Source organism: Fulmarus glacialis, unplaced genomic scaffold (assembly GCF_000690835.1).
Source record: "Fulmarus glacialis isolate BGI_N327 unplaced genomic scaffold, ASM69083v1 scaffold7086, whole genome shotgun sequence".
NCBI classification, from domain to species: domain Eukaryota; kingdom Metazoa; phylum Chordata; class Aves; order Procellariiformes; family Procellariidae; genus Fulmarus; species Fulmarus glacialis.
Genome location: NW_009216171.1, coordinates 20,634 through 37,524, shown reverse-complemented (window position 1 = coordinate 37,524; position 16,891 = coordinate 20,634). Strand labels below are relative to the sequence as shown.

General features: G+C 37.4%; 1 protein-coding gene across 1 annotated transcript in view; it reads right to left on the bottom strand.

Annotated features, from left to right (window-relative positions):
• SCUBE1 (signal peptide, CUB domain, EGF-like 1) overlaps positions 1–9,793 on the bottom strand; it is a gene marked incomplete at both ends in the record, with an annotated part of 172,554 nt that extends 162,761 nt beyond the window's left edge. The window contains one exon of the mRNA XM_009579193.1: positions 9,665–9,793. Coding sequence (XP_009577488.1) covers positions 9,665–9,793 — 129 coding nt within the window. The remainder of the gene's footprint in view (positions 1–9,664) is intronic.
• Between the last annotated feature and the right edge of the window lie 7,098 nt (positions 9,794–16,891).

The following is a 16,891-nucleotide window of genomic DNA, read 5'->3' as shown; positions in this document are numbered from 1 at the left end:
GCAGTGACCCACACAAAATACCTATTTCTCTCTAGTGATTGTAAGGTGAGTACAGATAGATGTCTTGTATGCAGACATTTACACTCCATCAGCTGAAGCACAGACTAAGACATTTAAAGTAAGTGATTCTTAATTTGAGGGCTTCATAAGCTTTATAGAAATGTAGGGCTTGACTTCTTGGTTGTTAAGCGTTTTTCAAATTTGTATGCAAACACCATGACGACGATTCTCATCCATCCATCATGGAACCTGCCATGAGGAAGGAGGCTGCAATGGCTCAGGGTCTGGAAATTTCTACAGTTACCAGGCACCATAAAACTAAATCTGAGCTTTAGAAGAGGAAGATCATCAGAACTAACATATTATAATCCCATCTCGAAAGAGAGATTTAACTTATTTCTACAATTATCTGCTACCACTTGCACCATGAAGAGTCTCACAAGATGCAGGCAACCAAGTAACAAAAGTAAACACATATATACAGAAGTTGTATGTAAGCATCTAATACAGAATTGTCTATAGAACATTTACTTCTCGCCCTAGCTATTCATATGTGCTCAGCACCTAGTCATCAGTTAGTGGAAGGCACTGCGGAATAGTAGCGCATGTTACAAAATCTGATGCCTGCCACTGTACCACAAAGATGGGATACTTTAAATTGCTGTGATAAATCACAGCTGTTATCATTCATCTGATGTACAGACCAAGCAAGACTGATAAAAGATCTGAAAACAGTAATACAGTAAAAATTAGTTCGTTGAAGAAACATACCAGAAAGTAACTTTCTTTGTCATTTAGACTTGCATCCGAAAAACAAAGGCCTTTAAAAAATGCACTCAAGTTTTTCATTCTGAAAGAATGCATTCATCACTAAAATTCAGTTTGTGCAATTTGCAGTGTGGATTTTTGTGTATGCACCACTGCAGCTTGTCTGTGGGACGTTCAGTAGCTTAATACCCCTGGGTCCCCATTTGCAGGAGTCCTCTAATCCCAAGGTTCTTATTATGCTCCAATCACTGCCAGTCATCGTTTGCAGAAATACACAACACACAAAGGTTTAAAACATACAGATATATCTATGTTAAAATTTGCATTTCAACACTTTTCATCCTGTCTGTAAATATTTATTATGAATATATATATTCATCCTGTCTGTAAATAATATTAGAACAGATCCCCGCTACTCAACCACTGAGCCCTGATTTGGGAGTCTCCTCTTCTCTTAAGACATAAAACAACTGCCAAGTCCTGAAGTTCTGCTCAAGCAAAACTCTCACCGGAATCATTGGAAATGAGTAAGAGCTTCAAGATTTAGATTAATAACTTTCTCTACAAAAATACCATAATTTTACATGTGTTTTAATAAAAATGAAGAGTTATGAAAAGAAGGCTATTGGGTTTATTCAACCCTCCTCCATCTGCCAAGGAGCTTAAGATTAGCAACCATGAAAATCTGGAAGAGAGTTTATGACTGATAATATTATTAGAGGCCTTCCTCATGTGCTAGAGGAGGACAATACTTAACTGTCGGCTCACCTAATAGTCTTCTGGAATTAGGAAAGAAGGGCAAGGAAAACTGGAAGACAGCCAAGAAAATGGACCATTTTTCAGCTTCTCTTTAAAATACTTGTTTTTATGAAACTAAAAACAACTTCCCAAAGGTTGTTTAGTTTTATATTAAAAATGGTCACATTAAAAAAAAAAAAAAATCTACTTGAACTGTTGGGAAACATAAAGAAAAATAAACATCAGTAACAGAAGCATTCATTTGGAGTTCAAGCGAGCAACACATTGTGCACAGCTGTCTGGAGAAGAAGAAAAATAAAGTTAAATTAAAAGGAAGTCATTGGTCTCTTTAATTATACCAGTGATTATGCAATCCTAAATGAGTTATGTACCACTTCTTGACATTTTACATCTGGGAACTTTAGAAATGATTTCTCACACACTTGCAACTCTCCTCCCATTTCACGTTGACAGGCAGATTAGGCCGTAATCCCCCGTCCCAGTTACACATTCAGACAAACAGAAGGGCAGGAATAGATAGATTTTGGGTCCTAACTGTTTTGGGTTTGTTTTGAAAGAAAACCATAGAGCACTGGAACATTCACTGAAAGAGGATGAACGGTATGATGTGATATACATACATGTGCGTACATACTAATGTTCTTCTTGTGATATGAGTCAGATTGTAGATTACTAATACCCAGTCAAGAATTAAGCCTAAACGCCAAAGTTAAAACCTCTCCTCTCTTAGTTAGCCAACGGATTTTAAAGGAGCACTGCAAGACAGGAACTTGGGTTTAGATCCTAACCTCAGACCTTAGAAGAAAAGAAATTGTGTGATTTCAAACATGAACCTAATTTTTCTACTGATTTGGGATCCCAAGGCCCATTTTACAACAGGCAGATGTTACTTCGAGGCCTGTGACCATGTGCTCCTGGTTTGTCTCAGAAGTTTCTCCTTTAGCTGCAGGCTCCCAAATGCCTTGCTGCAATTGTCGCTCTGCTTCACCTACCAGAGCTGGCAGACTAGTACCACTCCTGGAGAAGGTTCAGTTGCTCCGGGGAAAGTGCCACCTCTCCTTTCCCACAGGGGTTTCCATGTGACTTAGTCACTTTGTCAAGAAATGCAAAATAGCATCTGAGAACAGACAAATAAAACAGTAATGTCCATTTTTCAGGCTGGAAAATCAGGCCTTCTGCCCAAAGCACACCTTCAAGATTGTAGACATAATCAGGACTCTGCTATTCAATTCTTTGCTATTGAATTCACAGCTGACACTGTGCTTGTGTTTTTGTCTACCATACTGAACATTCAGCTCTTGCAGAGAGCTCCATGGAATCTATAATGCACACTAGTAATTGCATTTCTGGCTTGATTTATAATCAGAAGTTCACTCTGCTTCCCAGGACTCTTCTCAGTCAGACACAGGATTAACTGCTGAAGAACCATAAACTACACTGGATCATCAAAACCTACTTCTGTAGTTATTTTCAGGAGGCCTGACATACAAGAGAATTAATTGAGATACCATATTATAGATGTCCAAATTTAGTAATTGCTATTTTTCTGTAAGAGAAATGAAAGTTACACACAATATTCAAAATAAGAGTGTGTAAGCAGGGATTCAGAAGGGTAAGGATTCTATTCTTGGCTATGCTGCAGACATCCAGATATCCTGTGTGAAGATTGAGAAGTACCTCAATCTGTTTACCCTAGTTCCTCATCTATAAAACAATGAAAATTATACTTCTTTTCCTTACAGGATTTACTGACGACAAATCTACTACTATTTACAAGGTGTTCACGTATGTTCCTATATCACAGCAATTAATACCAGAGAAAAAACTATAAATAAAACAAATACATCCCTGAATACATTATGATAAATTTTAGCACACTTACTAATTAGAGAAATTATAAAGAGCAGGGGACTTTGTGAAACCTATGCTAATCTTTAGAAGAAAGAAGAGTTAAGATGAGTGCAACCTGCAAGCAAGAAGTGTTTTTGTAAAAAAAGCAACGCTTACTCCCTGTTAAAAAGGGACTATCACAAATGAGAGCTAAGGAGAAAATTAAAAAAAAAAACAACACACAAAACAGGGAGAGATGAGTAGCACTTCATAGCTATTCATATTTGTATCTGAAAAGGCAAGCAAAAGAAAATCATCACTCCATGCAATTCCGTTCTTTAACCTGAAATATTTCAGATTTGGTTTGACAAACAGAAAACAATGAGTTGTGTTGATTTTTTAGGAAGAATTCCCTAACTGTATGTACACAAAACTCTGCCTCCATGAAAAAAGGACAGAAGAGCAGAACGTGGAGGAGGTATTACATGGTTTCTCAAGAACCAATGACAGTCAGCTTTTGTTGCTACATATTTTTCTTGCACACTCTTCTTTCCCCATTTTTTCATGTTCTCATCAGAGATAGGTGAATTCCAGGAGGCTTGGAAGAGCTGGAGTATCAGCTGATATGTGAGCCCTTTGGCAAGGAAATTTTGCAAAGCAAGGCTCTCTGCTTTCTGATCCAAATAGTTATGGCACTCTCTTCCACTTTCTATTTTCAGATGCTGAATAAATTTGTAAGACTTAGTCAGGGATACCAGCAAGAACTGCTTTCGGCAAGGTTTCTAGCAAGCTTTTCCTGGATAAATCCCAAGGTTTAGTAATCCATGATAAGTTTCAGAACTCTCTTCTTTGGTGATGCTTCAGACCAACACAGCACATAATACTCTCCCAGGAGCTAACATTTTTATGCAGTAGGAGAGAGATTAATGTAAGATAATGGTACTTCACATGAGAGTCCTTCAGGAGAAAGGAAAAATAATTCAATGCTCCTTCTGAATTTCCCAAGTGGAGTAACCAAATACTGCTGCACTACCTCATTCACTTTGGCGGGGATACAAAAACAAAACAGTAAAAATCTAATTCTTCACAGCAGCCTTTGATTTGATGACTATTGTGTCTTCTTTTTCATCTTCTCTTCCCTAGAAGAAAACTATACCTTTTCTTTCATTCTTCCGGCATTAGCCATGTCAGACTCATGATCCTTATGGGTCCCTTCCAACTTGAGACACTCTATAATTCTATGATTCTATGTTTTCTAGATCACTCATTATTCTCACTGCTCTCTTTTGGCTTCATCCAAGTGCAATGTCCTAAACTGAACAGTCCTCCACCGGCTGAAGCCTTCCTGCTGCTGAAGGAACAGAGGGTTTCTTTTGATATGACAATTCCTATCCCAATAGCTTGAAAGTAAGATAAAAACCCCAGGAAACTCTCTTTTACCATCCTGGGTACATTCTGGAGTCGCCATAGTGGCAGCTATGCCAAGCTCCCCTGAAATTCTCACTGAAAAGGAAGACAAATTCTCAAGCCTTCTCTATGGCATCCCCATCCATCATGTATCTCACTTTGTACAACACCCAGGCTTACAACACCAGGCTTAATCTACTATCTGTCTTACTGAAAGCCTCCAAGAGGACGCGAAGACAGAGGACAAGTATGCCCAACTGCCAAAGAGGCCTCCAATCAATAATGCACTTACACATATGCAAAATTCCAGTCTTCTTACTTAGTATTAAACCAAGAAAGTAAAAAAAAGCTAGGCAAATTAGGAACACCTTTAAGTGTCATGCTGAATCAGAGCAGGGAATAGATTTTGAATAACCAGTTTTAAAGGCATAAGTCTTATCCATTGATACTCTGTAGTAAAAATTCACAGATTTTACCAGACGTCTGAGAACAGACTGTGATTTACTACAAATGAGATGGGTAAAGTGTTTGGCATTAACAGGAAGGATGATCAGTTATGCCATAATCTCTCCTAAAGGCAAGAGAGAACAAAAATTGATAGCACGCCTCAACATGTGAAAGACTTGAAGAAGGAAAAATCAATTTATCAGTAAGACCATGGAAGAAAAAAATGATCAAACAGGAAAAAACATCTGGACCAGTGAGCTAATTGCTTATTAAGAAAAACAGACTAGTATTTCATATATGAGAGGGGAAAACAAATTTCATGACTGGTTTCAAATGAAGGATAAAGAAAACCTATTACATGAGACCAAATATTAAGTCTTGCATCCGCTGAGCAGAATTTAGAGCAATTTTGAGAAAGAACTACTGCTATTTCAAGTGATTACAGTGCTAAAATAAATTATTTTTAGCCAGACAAGGATCTCATCATAGTTCGAATTCCCTGTGGTGTCATTTCATGTTATATTTGAGAAAATCCTCAATAAAAATGTCAAATAGAAAGCCAGTCAAGTTCCCCTGAGGACAGTTTTGGACATTTTCCAAATTTTAGCCATGAATTCTTAATCAAACACCTCCTCCCAACAAATAAATAAAAAAGAAATTTCACTTGATTAGAAAGAAAGAGAGAAATGTTGAAACAAGAACTCAGGAAAAAACACTTAACCTGTCAACTGCATCTGGTCTAATTAGTTGTGAATGCTCCAAGTTCGTTATTTATAAAGAAGATTGTAATCATCTTGCTACACTGACGTTACTAGAAAGACATCCAGTGAAGGTTTAAAAAGGAATGTAAACCTTGTCGAGAAGAGATGGCTTAAGATTTTGCATAGACTTCAGTCAAGCAAGAGATGCAGAAATCCTGATGTAACGGTCTTGTCCATTACAACCTGTTTACTAGAGTTCCTTGATGGCCTACGGGACTATCAGTGAACTATCATGGGGTTCCATCCCTAGACCTTCTATCTAAAATCACTAGACAAAGATTTCTGGTGACATGTGCGTGATAAAATGCAGCCCAAGTCACTGAGAGAGCAATTCAGCTGTCTAAACATCGGAGTCGGGTGCCATTTTAGATTCCTTATATTATCCCATCTAGCCTCCATCTCACACTCCAGATCTACTCCTGTAGATCTCACATCACATCTGCCAGCTCCAGGGTGTCCTCACTGGTATGAGGCTCCTATGTTTAAGCAGTCAAATTGCCCCCTAAGAGTTCTTGCTGCCTGGCTCCCCACATGCTGACAAAATGGACCCCAACAGTAATGCCTGGAAGGCCAAAGGATGGGGGAGAAGTAGGAATAGTGTAGTCTGATGTAGGGTCACTCCTAGCAAATCTTCTATCCAAGCACATACACATCCATGGTGCTGTATGGAAAGACGGTTCAGGCAGGATTTTCAAAATCAACCTACTGCGAGTTTCACAGGCTTATCTACAAATTCTATGGAAATGACATAATTCTATACAAGATCCACTACAGCCCTACTTAATGTGTTTACAGACTTAATTTCAGCATGCTGATCAAACATTACATGCCTTTTCTAAGAGGAACATAAATTTGATACATGGAATATATGATAAGGTACCTTCATTTTGACAGTTCTGTAAAGTCCTACAGAGGTTTGGGGGGAGAGAAATCAGTAAAAGAATGCATTGAAAGGTGAAAAACATTGTCACTAATCTTATGAAGAGTTCTTTGTCTCCTTATAATCCATGAAAAGTAAGTGGTTTCTCAAAAAGTGAGAAGAGGTGGAAACCAGTGGACTCATCAAAACTTTAATTCCTTTCAATGCCTAATTGCCTCATGGGAAAAAAAATTATATATCTTTGGAATAAATTAACCAAGTTTTACATACTGGGAAAATTTTCCAAAAGGTTACAGAAATACTAATTTAATCATGTGCAAATACAAGGTTTGTTTTTGATTTGAGACCTCACTGTGTCCTCTTAACAGCAGCCAATTGCATTTACACATTTCTGGTGGCATAAGTGAAGGGAAATACAATTACTCCAAAAGGGGAAAGGCTAGAATGTCCCCTTTTTCAAAACTGATACTGTGCTAATGGGCACAAACAGGCTATCCCAGCAGTCAGTGTAACTGATAACGGCAGCAGCCAGCTAGGGACCAAATGATGATGGAAAAATTAAGTTCCCTCTTTTCTAGCAATGGTGTCCCAAATCTGAGTTAGCATAAAACAGGCAGTCATAGCAAGATTTGCATGGCCACTGTCAGGATTAAAAACTTCAGTCTGAGACCTTACAACCAGACACTTTCCAACCAGATACTTTCGTCCTCAGCAAACTCACTCAAATTTTAAAGAAGGGAGAAAGAGGAATGTTCCTTGATTCCCTTTTCAGTGCCTCTAAGTAAAAGCAGTTATTTTACTGAGACGTATCAAAGACCATTCATTAGCTGCAAATATTCAATCTGCATTTCAGGAACAGAAGCTTCCCCAGTCCATGGTCTCAGAATTAGAAAGGCAACTGTGACCTCTTTCAGTATCCTAAAATTGCACAGTAGGAGAAAGGGAGCTCTTTGCTATTATTCCCACTCATCTGTTCACTGAATCTCTTCTAGAAGCAACATGGTTCCTAACGTTTTTGGGGTAACACAAAAAGTCAGCTCAGAGTAGACCATGAGTATGGGTAGACACCGATTCTAAAAAACCTGAAAGATCTCTTGGCAAGCTTTGGATCAATACTTTCAACCGTAGCCACCTGTTAAGCACAATGGTTTATACTATTGCAGGCCTTTTTTTTTCCCCAAAAAAACCAAGTGGCTGAATAGAAATTAACGAAAAGAAAATTAAAAATTTGGCTCTCTCTAGATCCAGCCTATATGTTTCATGACCAGAGAGCAACAATACAGACAGCAGGGGTCCAAATAAATCCCACAGATCTCCTGAAGGGTTCATCCTTTATCAAGTCACTCCTTTTGCTGTTCATACTTGCTAACCTACTTTTCCCTACTATATGAGAATCATTTGGAAACAAAGTTGAAAATAGCAAGCTGTTTGAAACAACGTACATGCACAGTTATTTGAATTCCAAATAGTTTAGCTATTTGATTATGTTTGTGTCCTGTTTTATTAAGAAATATTTATGAACATTAGTATAAATAGAGTTTTTCTTTCTTTTTAAAATGAATGTCTGGCTGCTCTTTGTATAAGAAATACCTCTTGCACAATTAATCATTTGACCACCTCAGGTTGAGGCAAATAAATCTATTTAGTCTGTTCTATAACAAATGAAATTTGGAAGTTTGAGTCAAAAGCCTGTCAATGGTCAGGTTATATAATCCATCTGAACAAATATTACTCAGTTTGAAAATTAACCCAGTAGGAAATACATCTACTGAAAGGCTAACCAAATCCTTGCTCAGAAATTCTGGTTGTTCCATAGCCTCAGTGAGTGCAGACTGGAGTTGCTGGACTTTATTATTTCTGGTTCACTACCTGATTTCTTGACTTTTATTGCAAAGAATCTCAGTTTTTATCAAAGTAAGGGTGCTGTGTAACACAGAAAAAATATCCCTTTTCCGCACTGTTTTATAAACATAGCCTTGAAATGAATTTGGGACTGTACCAAACACTGGTCATTGCATTTATATTGGGAATATTGAGAAAGATAGTCCCTAAGCGCTAGGATTTAGCTAAAATGACTACCAAGTAAGCAGGTATGGGAAACTGGATATAGCACTCAAAGTTCATTTCCAGGTAATTGGTGTGAAGAAATTTCAAAATGAAATATACACTTTAGCTTATAGGATAAACCCAACCTATTTAAACCAGAGCAATGGACATGAATCAAAAAACCAGACCCCAAAATCCTCAGACTGCTGAAGCAATTAAGATCCTTCTCTGTACATAGCTGTGTCCCTCCCCTTTGTAAACAGCTATTACTGATAACTGTTTCTTTGCCCTATTTTATTGTCCAAGTATTCCTTCATCACACTTGCACATTTAACATTCTGTAATTTATGTTCATACAGCATATCCTAGAACTATGTTACCATAAAAGGGAAAAAGGGGAGGGGGAGCTTTAAAGATATGACTGGAATTACAAAAGTTGGAAGAAACAAAGTATGTTTAAGTGGATGGGACATTACTTTTCTTAAAAAAGAAGCCCAAACATCCAGCACAGGCTTTGGAAGTCAGGGGGGTTTTTTAGCAATGTTAAAGATAGGCAAATTGATTTGAGTATGTTAGGATTAAGAGTGCCAACTTTAAGGGTCTGGTCTTAACCACACTGGAGTCAATAGACAGGTTTTAATTTATTCAGTGTGATCTGGATCAAGTCTTTACTGAAAACATACCAGACAACAAAATGCAGCAAGCAGATCAGGCCTTCTTACCGCAGCCATGAAACGAAACTTTCTTGCCAGCGTTCACTACTTACCAAGACAGTTGTGACCATCATGGGCTAACATGAACCCATCATAGCATGTACACCTGTAGTTGCCTGGAATGTTGATACACTCGTGGACACAACCCCCATTGTAGAAGTCATTCTCACACTCGTCAATATCTAAAACACAAGAGAAGGACAAAGAAGCTTTTGTAAAAAGAGAACACTAAGAATACAGAAAAATTTCTCCAAATGAGCATGATCTTTGAATATATGCATGTTCCTAATCTTTCTACATACTCATATTGCATATTTCATCCAACAAATGGCTCAGGAAATTACTGACTGAATATAGCAGGGTCATATATGACTGAAAAGCAGCAAGCCAATGTATAGAACACTCCTTCCCAAAATAATTGTAGTATCATCATAGTAAACAATGATATGTTGTCAAAAATTAAAAAGAAACACCTGATGTTGGTACATTTTTTTGTATTTAAAATGTAGGTTTTGCGTTTTGTCTTTAAAATAATCAAGCAGACAATGAGTTAAACCTTTGACTTTGTAGTAACAAACAACTATCTGAAACATGCTATTAATATGGCATAAGACAAGAGAAAAGTATGCCTTGTTAAAAAAAAAATTGTCTTCTCAGAGGAAGGAAGATCTGGTATATTCCTGACAATACATAAGGCTGTAGTTCTGTACAATAAACCTTGAAAAACACCATTTCTGAAATAGCTGTCACAGTCCACTGAGCTCTATGAAGTCACTATTAATAAGTTGGTACAGTTTTGTCTGTCTCTTCCCCCTTGCCCACAAAACGAGCCCTATTATAATTTTCTGTATAAATTCACATATAGCAACAACAACAACAACAAGTCCAACATTTTATTCTTACAAGGTATGCTAGAATTATTTTTAATTACTTTTTGTACACAGGCCTGTATCTGAAAGAGTACCATGAATAATAAGAGAGGTGCATTCTGCTTCAACTACAAACAATCCTGTTATGAACCCCCCTCCCTCATATAAAAAACACTCCTTCACTCATCTAAAAAATGCAAACTTTCTTCTTTTTACAGATTGTACCTTGGCTTATACGTGGAACACCAGCATCACAGTCACCGCTGTGAATCATTCAGTGGTGCATATCAACCAACTATCCTTAACATTTTTAGTGTTTGGTCACTTAATATTGTCTTTCACCATGAAGGAATTACCATAACACAAAAATGAAACAAGAGAAACAGAGAAATGCTGCCATCCGACCATGAAATTGCTGTGCTGGATGCAGGTGCATATACTGTTGAATTAGCAAGGTTTACTACAATCTAGCTCTAAAGGAAACCTAAAGTTTTATCTATGCTGGCAAAATATTTACAAAGTTTACACTCCAGTCAATTCTGGCAACTCTTGGGATATCTAGTGAAGAAAACACCTTAAAGTATTGCAATTTCCTCTCTAAGAGGAATTAATGTAATATGTTATTACAATGGCAGCAATTACAGGAGCCTTGGAAAAAAATTAAATGCACCAAAATGATTAAGAAGGCATAGGGCCATTTATAATAATGACATAGTCTGCCAAGAACCTATTTGGGCTTACTGTGTTCAAATGAGACAGCAACTCCTAATGCCAGAGCTGGATGTATACAACCACATCTTCAGCTGTTGGTGAGCTAGTTTTGACCATCTCTTTCTCAAACTGGTTTGGGAAATCTTCAAAATCCACTGCTTGTTTCAAAAGTTTTAAAGGACAAAATCATCAGGAAAAAAGAGATAAAAAGAAGCTTGCTTACTTGCGTGTACTAGTAACTGTACTGGTTCAGTTATTTGCCAAGGTGAAAGAAGCTTGGAAACTGTATCATAATTCCTTCTGGAAAGCAGAGGTGAATCTTTTTGTTACAGCCTGGAAATAACTCTCTTTCAGCCACCCTAGGGAACACAGCACTGCCATGCTCTGCTGTTGTCCTCTTCAATGAGCAGTGGAGTAACTTAAAGAGTACATACTGTATGAGACTGCAATTATTATATAAGCATCGCATCCAAGAACTTTTTTAAAAAACCTAGACAAGTATCTGAGAAAATATGAGCATTTGTTAACGTGAGGAGTGCTGTAATTTACAATCACTCTGTTTCAGTTATAGGAAAAGAATTTGAAGTTGTTGTCTTTAAGTGACCTAATTCTTTTTAGTCTGAGAGGACCTGTATCTACCTTATACAGATTGGGGTTGACTCTTCTTTCATTATTACAGGTGAAACTGACACTATCCCAGAAATTTGTTTCATTTCTGTGTTCTGCAACAAAGGGATGGCACTCTCAGAAGCCTCACAAGGCCACCCTGCGGAGAAGCAGCTCTTCCAGGAGCACGTACAACTTGACTAAGAAATGTTCAAAATAAAACAAGAATCAATCTCTTCTGCTTCCAGTATCGCAGTATTTCAGCTTTCTATTTCAACAGAGAATAGAAGACACATCAGCATGCAATAACTAATGTCCAAAAGACAAACCAAACTGTAAAACAGAGTGAGGAAAATGCTAGTTCCCATTTTGTCTAAACATCTTCAGCAGTGTCATGAAAGTTGCTGCGTGCTAACCAAATGCTTTCCCAAGCACTAACAATCTTTGCTAGAAGGTGGCATAGACTTTATGCCAGGAAAGTAGAAAATCTACCTCCAGCAAAATCCACTCCCACTCTTCATTATACCAGTTGCCATTCATTAAGTTCCTGAATGTCCAAAAATCATTACAACACATGTAACAAAATTTGTCAGCACAGCTACAGATCATTATGGGCAAAGCTACTGAAATCAAAGCAAATGTCTGCATGGAGTTGATGAATTTTGGATCAATGTCACAGCTAAACTGTCACAGAAGCCTTATGGCTATTAACATGCAAAAGGAAGAATGGCTGAGGCCTGGAAGTCAATGAGCCAAATTCAGCTTTTAGTGTTGAATTCCACAGATTTGTACAGAAAATGGGAAAGTGTGTGCATTGGCACAACCTTTATCTTGGCATCTGTCAAGGCCACAAATCCCAACTCTCACAATGCAACAGAAGGTGTTCAAAATAGGAGTAGGATTGGGTAAAATCTGTGTTCATTTTAAAGTATTTCTTGACTACTAATGTAAGGGAAAAATCTGGAGTTAATTTAGTAAACACAAATTTCAATTGACTTTGAAAGGAATAATTTATGTGCTTGGACATTTTAAAATGAATAGCCAAAGGAAGCTGTCTGCCCACATGAATTTCTTCTAATTTAGAAAACCACAAACAAAACTTAGCACACAGGTATATTATGCAGATGTGGAATATTTCCTAAAGGAGGTGGATCCATAAAATAGCTAGAAAAATAAATATCAAATTCTTTGTAAGTCTATCTTGATGGATAAATCCACATATTTATTCAGTATCTGAAGAGAAAAATACTTTGGTGTTCATCTTTATCTATTTATCTAGCTGCTTTAAACAAAATACTGCCAAAGAGGTATTATGGAGACAGTAAATAACATTGTCCTTACAAACCTGCCAGCAAAGAAACTGTGTTTTTACCTTCCTGCTCCATGAGAGGTTGCTGCTAGCCCCCTACAGAGGACAAAGCATATCACTTGCAGAATTCTCTATTATCAATTGTCTTCTGCTAAAAAAAGTCATACTACAGTTCTGCAATTGCAGCATGTTGCCTGTTTATCCAGAACTGGTATGCAGCAAAGGACACTGCAAAATGCTGGAACACATACTTCCATGTGGTAATATTTTGCACTTTTATGGCTTCTCTCTTAAAAGCTTTCAAAAATTTTTACTGATTGTTTACTGAGTTTTGGTCGCTGTTCCTCCTAGGACTAATGCACTATCCTCATCTCCACAGAAAAATACAGGAGGTTCCAAAATCCTACACAATTAAGAACAGAGCTACAGCACAAACAGAGCTGTCTTCATCACTTCATAGTTTTATGCAACCTTGATCTCAGATGCTTAGGAAAGAAGTGAACTTGTAATATCCAAAAGTGAAATGCCCTGAAGTGAAATCCCAATCCTACAAAAGTCAAGAGGCGTTTTTGCCACTGGCTTCATGGAGCCAGGAAGACACGTTTCCTGGGACTCACAGTAAAGAAATATGTGAGATGAGATCAGCACTTAAATTTCTTGTTCCCACTTCCAATTCAGAACAAGCAACAGTGTAGCATCAACACCCTTACTTTACTTTTAAGGAAACGGTCAGAAATGAAGTAACATGCACACTGACAAGAATACAAACAAGTTCAAGTCCTGGATCATAATCAGATCAGCATCTTATTCTTTTTAATGACTGGATTTGGGAACTGTAAAAGCCATTAAAATAAATAAAACCAACATGGGAATATTTATATATACTTTGTTTCTTTGGCAGATTCTACACTTAATACACTTTCAGCAATTATACACACACACTGAATAACCTGAACCTAAGGCATTTGTATTTCTCATATCAAGTTGCACTTTCCTTAAGAAGGGAACCAGCTCCAGATCTAAAGGCCAGAAGAAAAGCTCACATGTAGGTTAAAGACTGTTTTGGTTAAGTGCAGGCCAAATTTGCCAAAAGTTCAGCTCTCTGGAAAGCATTCAACCCGAGCAAGAATATTAAAACGATTAGATTCTCAAGAGGAGTTTAGCATCAGCACATTTCCACATGTTCAAAATTACTTGAAGTCTGCTCAGCTCTGCTCTTAAAATTTGCAAGAGTTGATCCAGCTAGATGTATGAAGAATCAGCTGGGAAAATGTTATCAATTCCACTCAACCCGACCTGCTGAAATACCACTTCCCTCTGTGAGTTTTGTGATAGCAGAATTTGGCATCTACTCCAAGTCCAAATTTTATGAAGAAAATATTGACATATCAAGATTCATTAATTTTTTCCTACCCCAAAAAAAACCTTGACCTTCATCTCAGAGTGAAGTCTCTAAAAATCCCTTCCCATGAAAAGCTTTGTGAGTAACTTCTTCTTTAAGAGAAAACAAATTAAAATCTATCATTTGTTACATCTGGTTCTTCCTGAGATACTTTATTTTTTGACTCATAAATGTTAACATCTTTATTCTTTAGATGCTGTGACCTTGGAAATGTTACGATCTAATGAATCAAAGAGGAACACACAGTCCAGTTTTTACAGCTTTCAAGTTGTCATGATGTTTTCAAGATGCTTGTGCCCAAGAAAACTGTAAAATTTGATAGCCATTAGGACTACTCTGAGAGCCAAGGTCAAGGGTGAGCAGGCTGAGAATAGGGTAAAATCAGAAAAAGCAGCCTGATGTTACTCAGTAGAAAAAGAACAGGTACAATAGGTTGTTTAGCATGAGGTTTTTTCAGTGTAAATCCCTCAAGAGCCTTTCCACTATGGGTACTGCCCCTCCAATGTTTTTCCCATTAGGGCATCCACAAAGGAAAAAAAAAATAAATTCCATTTTACAACTTCCTTCAAAAATGTCACAACCCCCTATTTTCCAGTATAAAAACAGCAATAAAATGAAAATGCCATGCCAACTTAGTGGAGATGATTTGGATGCAATCTGTGGTATTGTTGGGGTGTTTTTCTGGAAGCCATTTCATACAGTTTCCAGAAAACATCAAGTACTCTGTAGCAGTTTCATTTGTTTCCTTTTCTTCTGTGATGGCTGAACACAAAGTTCATCATGGAACAGAAACCAAACTATGTAGAGGTATGTCCAGCTGGTTAAACAGCACATATATTTTTAAAGTGCGAACAGCTTCATATTTAGAACTATCTTGTCTAAAAACATTTAGGATGCATTTGGAAAGCAGATGAGACATCCTCCCACTTATCACTGGCTGTAGGATGGGACTTTTTTACCTTCTATTTGTTTAATATTTTTTTCTCTGACCACAATTATTATCTCCTAATTTTAGAAAAAGCACAGAGACACCTATTACAGATCCTTATTTTGTCCTGTGTCTGAATTTGTTACCTATTACGACATTGATCACAGCAAGCATGAATCAAGTTGTCAAGTTGCACAGAGTAAGGATGGCCTTATAAGAGTCATCTTCACTGCTCGGGAAAAAACAGACAAGCTCTCAGACACACAAGTCCTTCTCTAAGGAGGCAATGGAGTACATGAACTTCTGAGTTTATCAGCTGCAGAAAAAGTAGGTGTGTTTAGCGCTTGTTATTTTGCAAGTTTTAGTTAATGATCTTCAAATATTGTTTATCATACAAAGGGAGAATTAAAGAGTCACATTTAAAGAGTCTAGTGGCTAGACAGTGTCAAGCACCCAATGCTGTAAGCAGAATTCAGCTGACCCAACTCACATGTTGTTAAATGAAACAAGGCAGTAGACTTGTGAAAATCCAAACTTTCTGCAGTAGCTGAATGATTATATTTCACATTTTTGGTGAATGACCGTAACATTCTTCATTCATTGATAAGAAATACGGTCTCTGGAGACTCCCTTCCTTGTATTTTTCTTGAATTCACCTTCCCTTCCTCAGTTTCCTGTCTCTGTTCTCTTTCCTGTACATTTCCCTCCTTCCTTAAACTCCTAGTTCAAAGAGTTAGAACATTTTTAATGGCTGGACATTGATATGCCAATCAAACTGACAGCAGACAAATGAATCTACCCTTTTGATTCATTCTTTCAGGATGCCTCCAATTCAAGGCAGGTATTACTGCTTCAGTGTACGTGTACTTTGCCAATGGAAAGTTATCACTGAAGTACAGGGAAATAAAAATTACTTAACAAAAATAAAAAAAGAACACAGAAACTGAAAGCTGACATTCTGCATGCACTTCACGCAATTTGCCAGCCACCTAAATACTCTTTATGGATTCATTCTTTCAGGATGCCTCCAATTCAAGGCAGGTATTACTGCTTCAGTGTACGTGTACTTTGCCAATGGAAAGTTATCACTGAAGTACAGGGAAATAAAAATTACTTAACAAAAATAAAAAAAGAACACAGAAACTGAAAGCTGACATTCTGCATGCACTTCACGCAATTTGCCAGCCACCTAAATACTCTTTATGGTGGCATACATGAAGGAATGGAGAGGAGATCAAACTCCTTACAGAGTTTTTGACTGCTTAATTGACAAGTCTTCCTATTGCATTAACATTAGGTTTATATAGCTTTTTTTACCTAGAGTACCTTTTGGGGGCTTAAAACTTTTGGACAGCTACAGTCATTTATGGAGAGAAATAATTAAGCACAGTTCTTTCGCTGGGGAAAAATATATTTTCTATTCATACACCTGAGTATTATCCCTATGTGACGTTT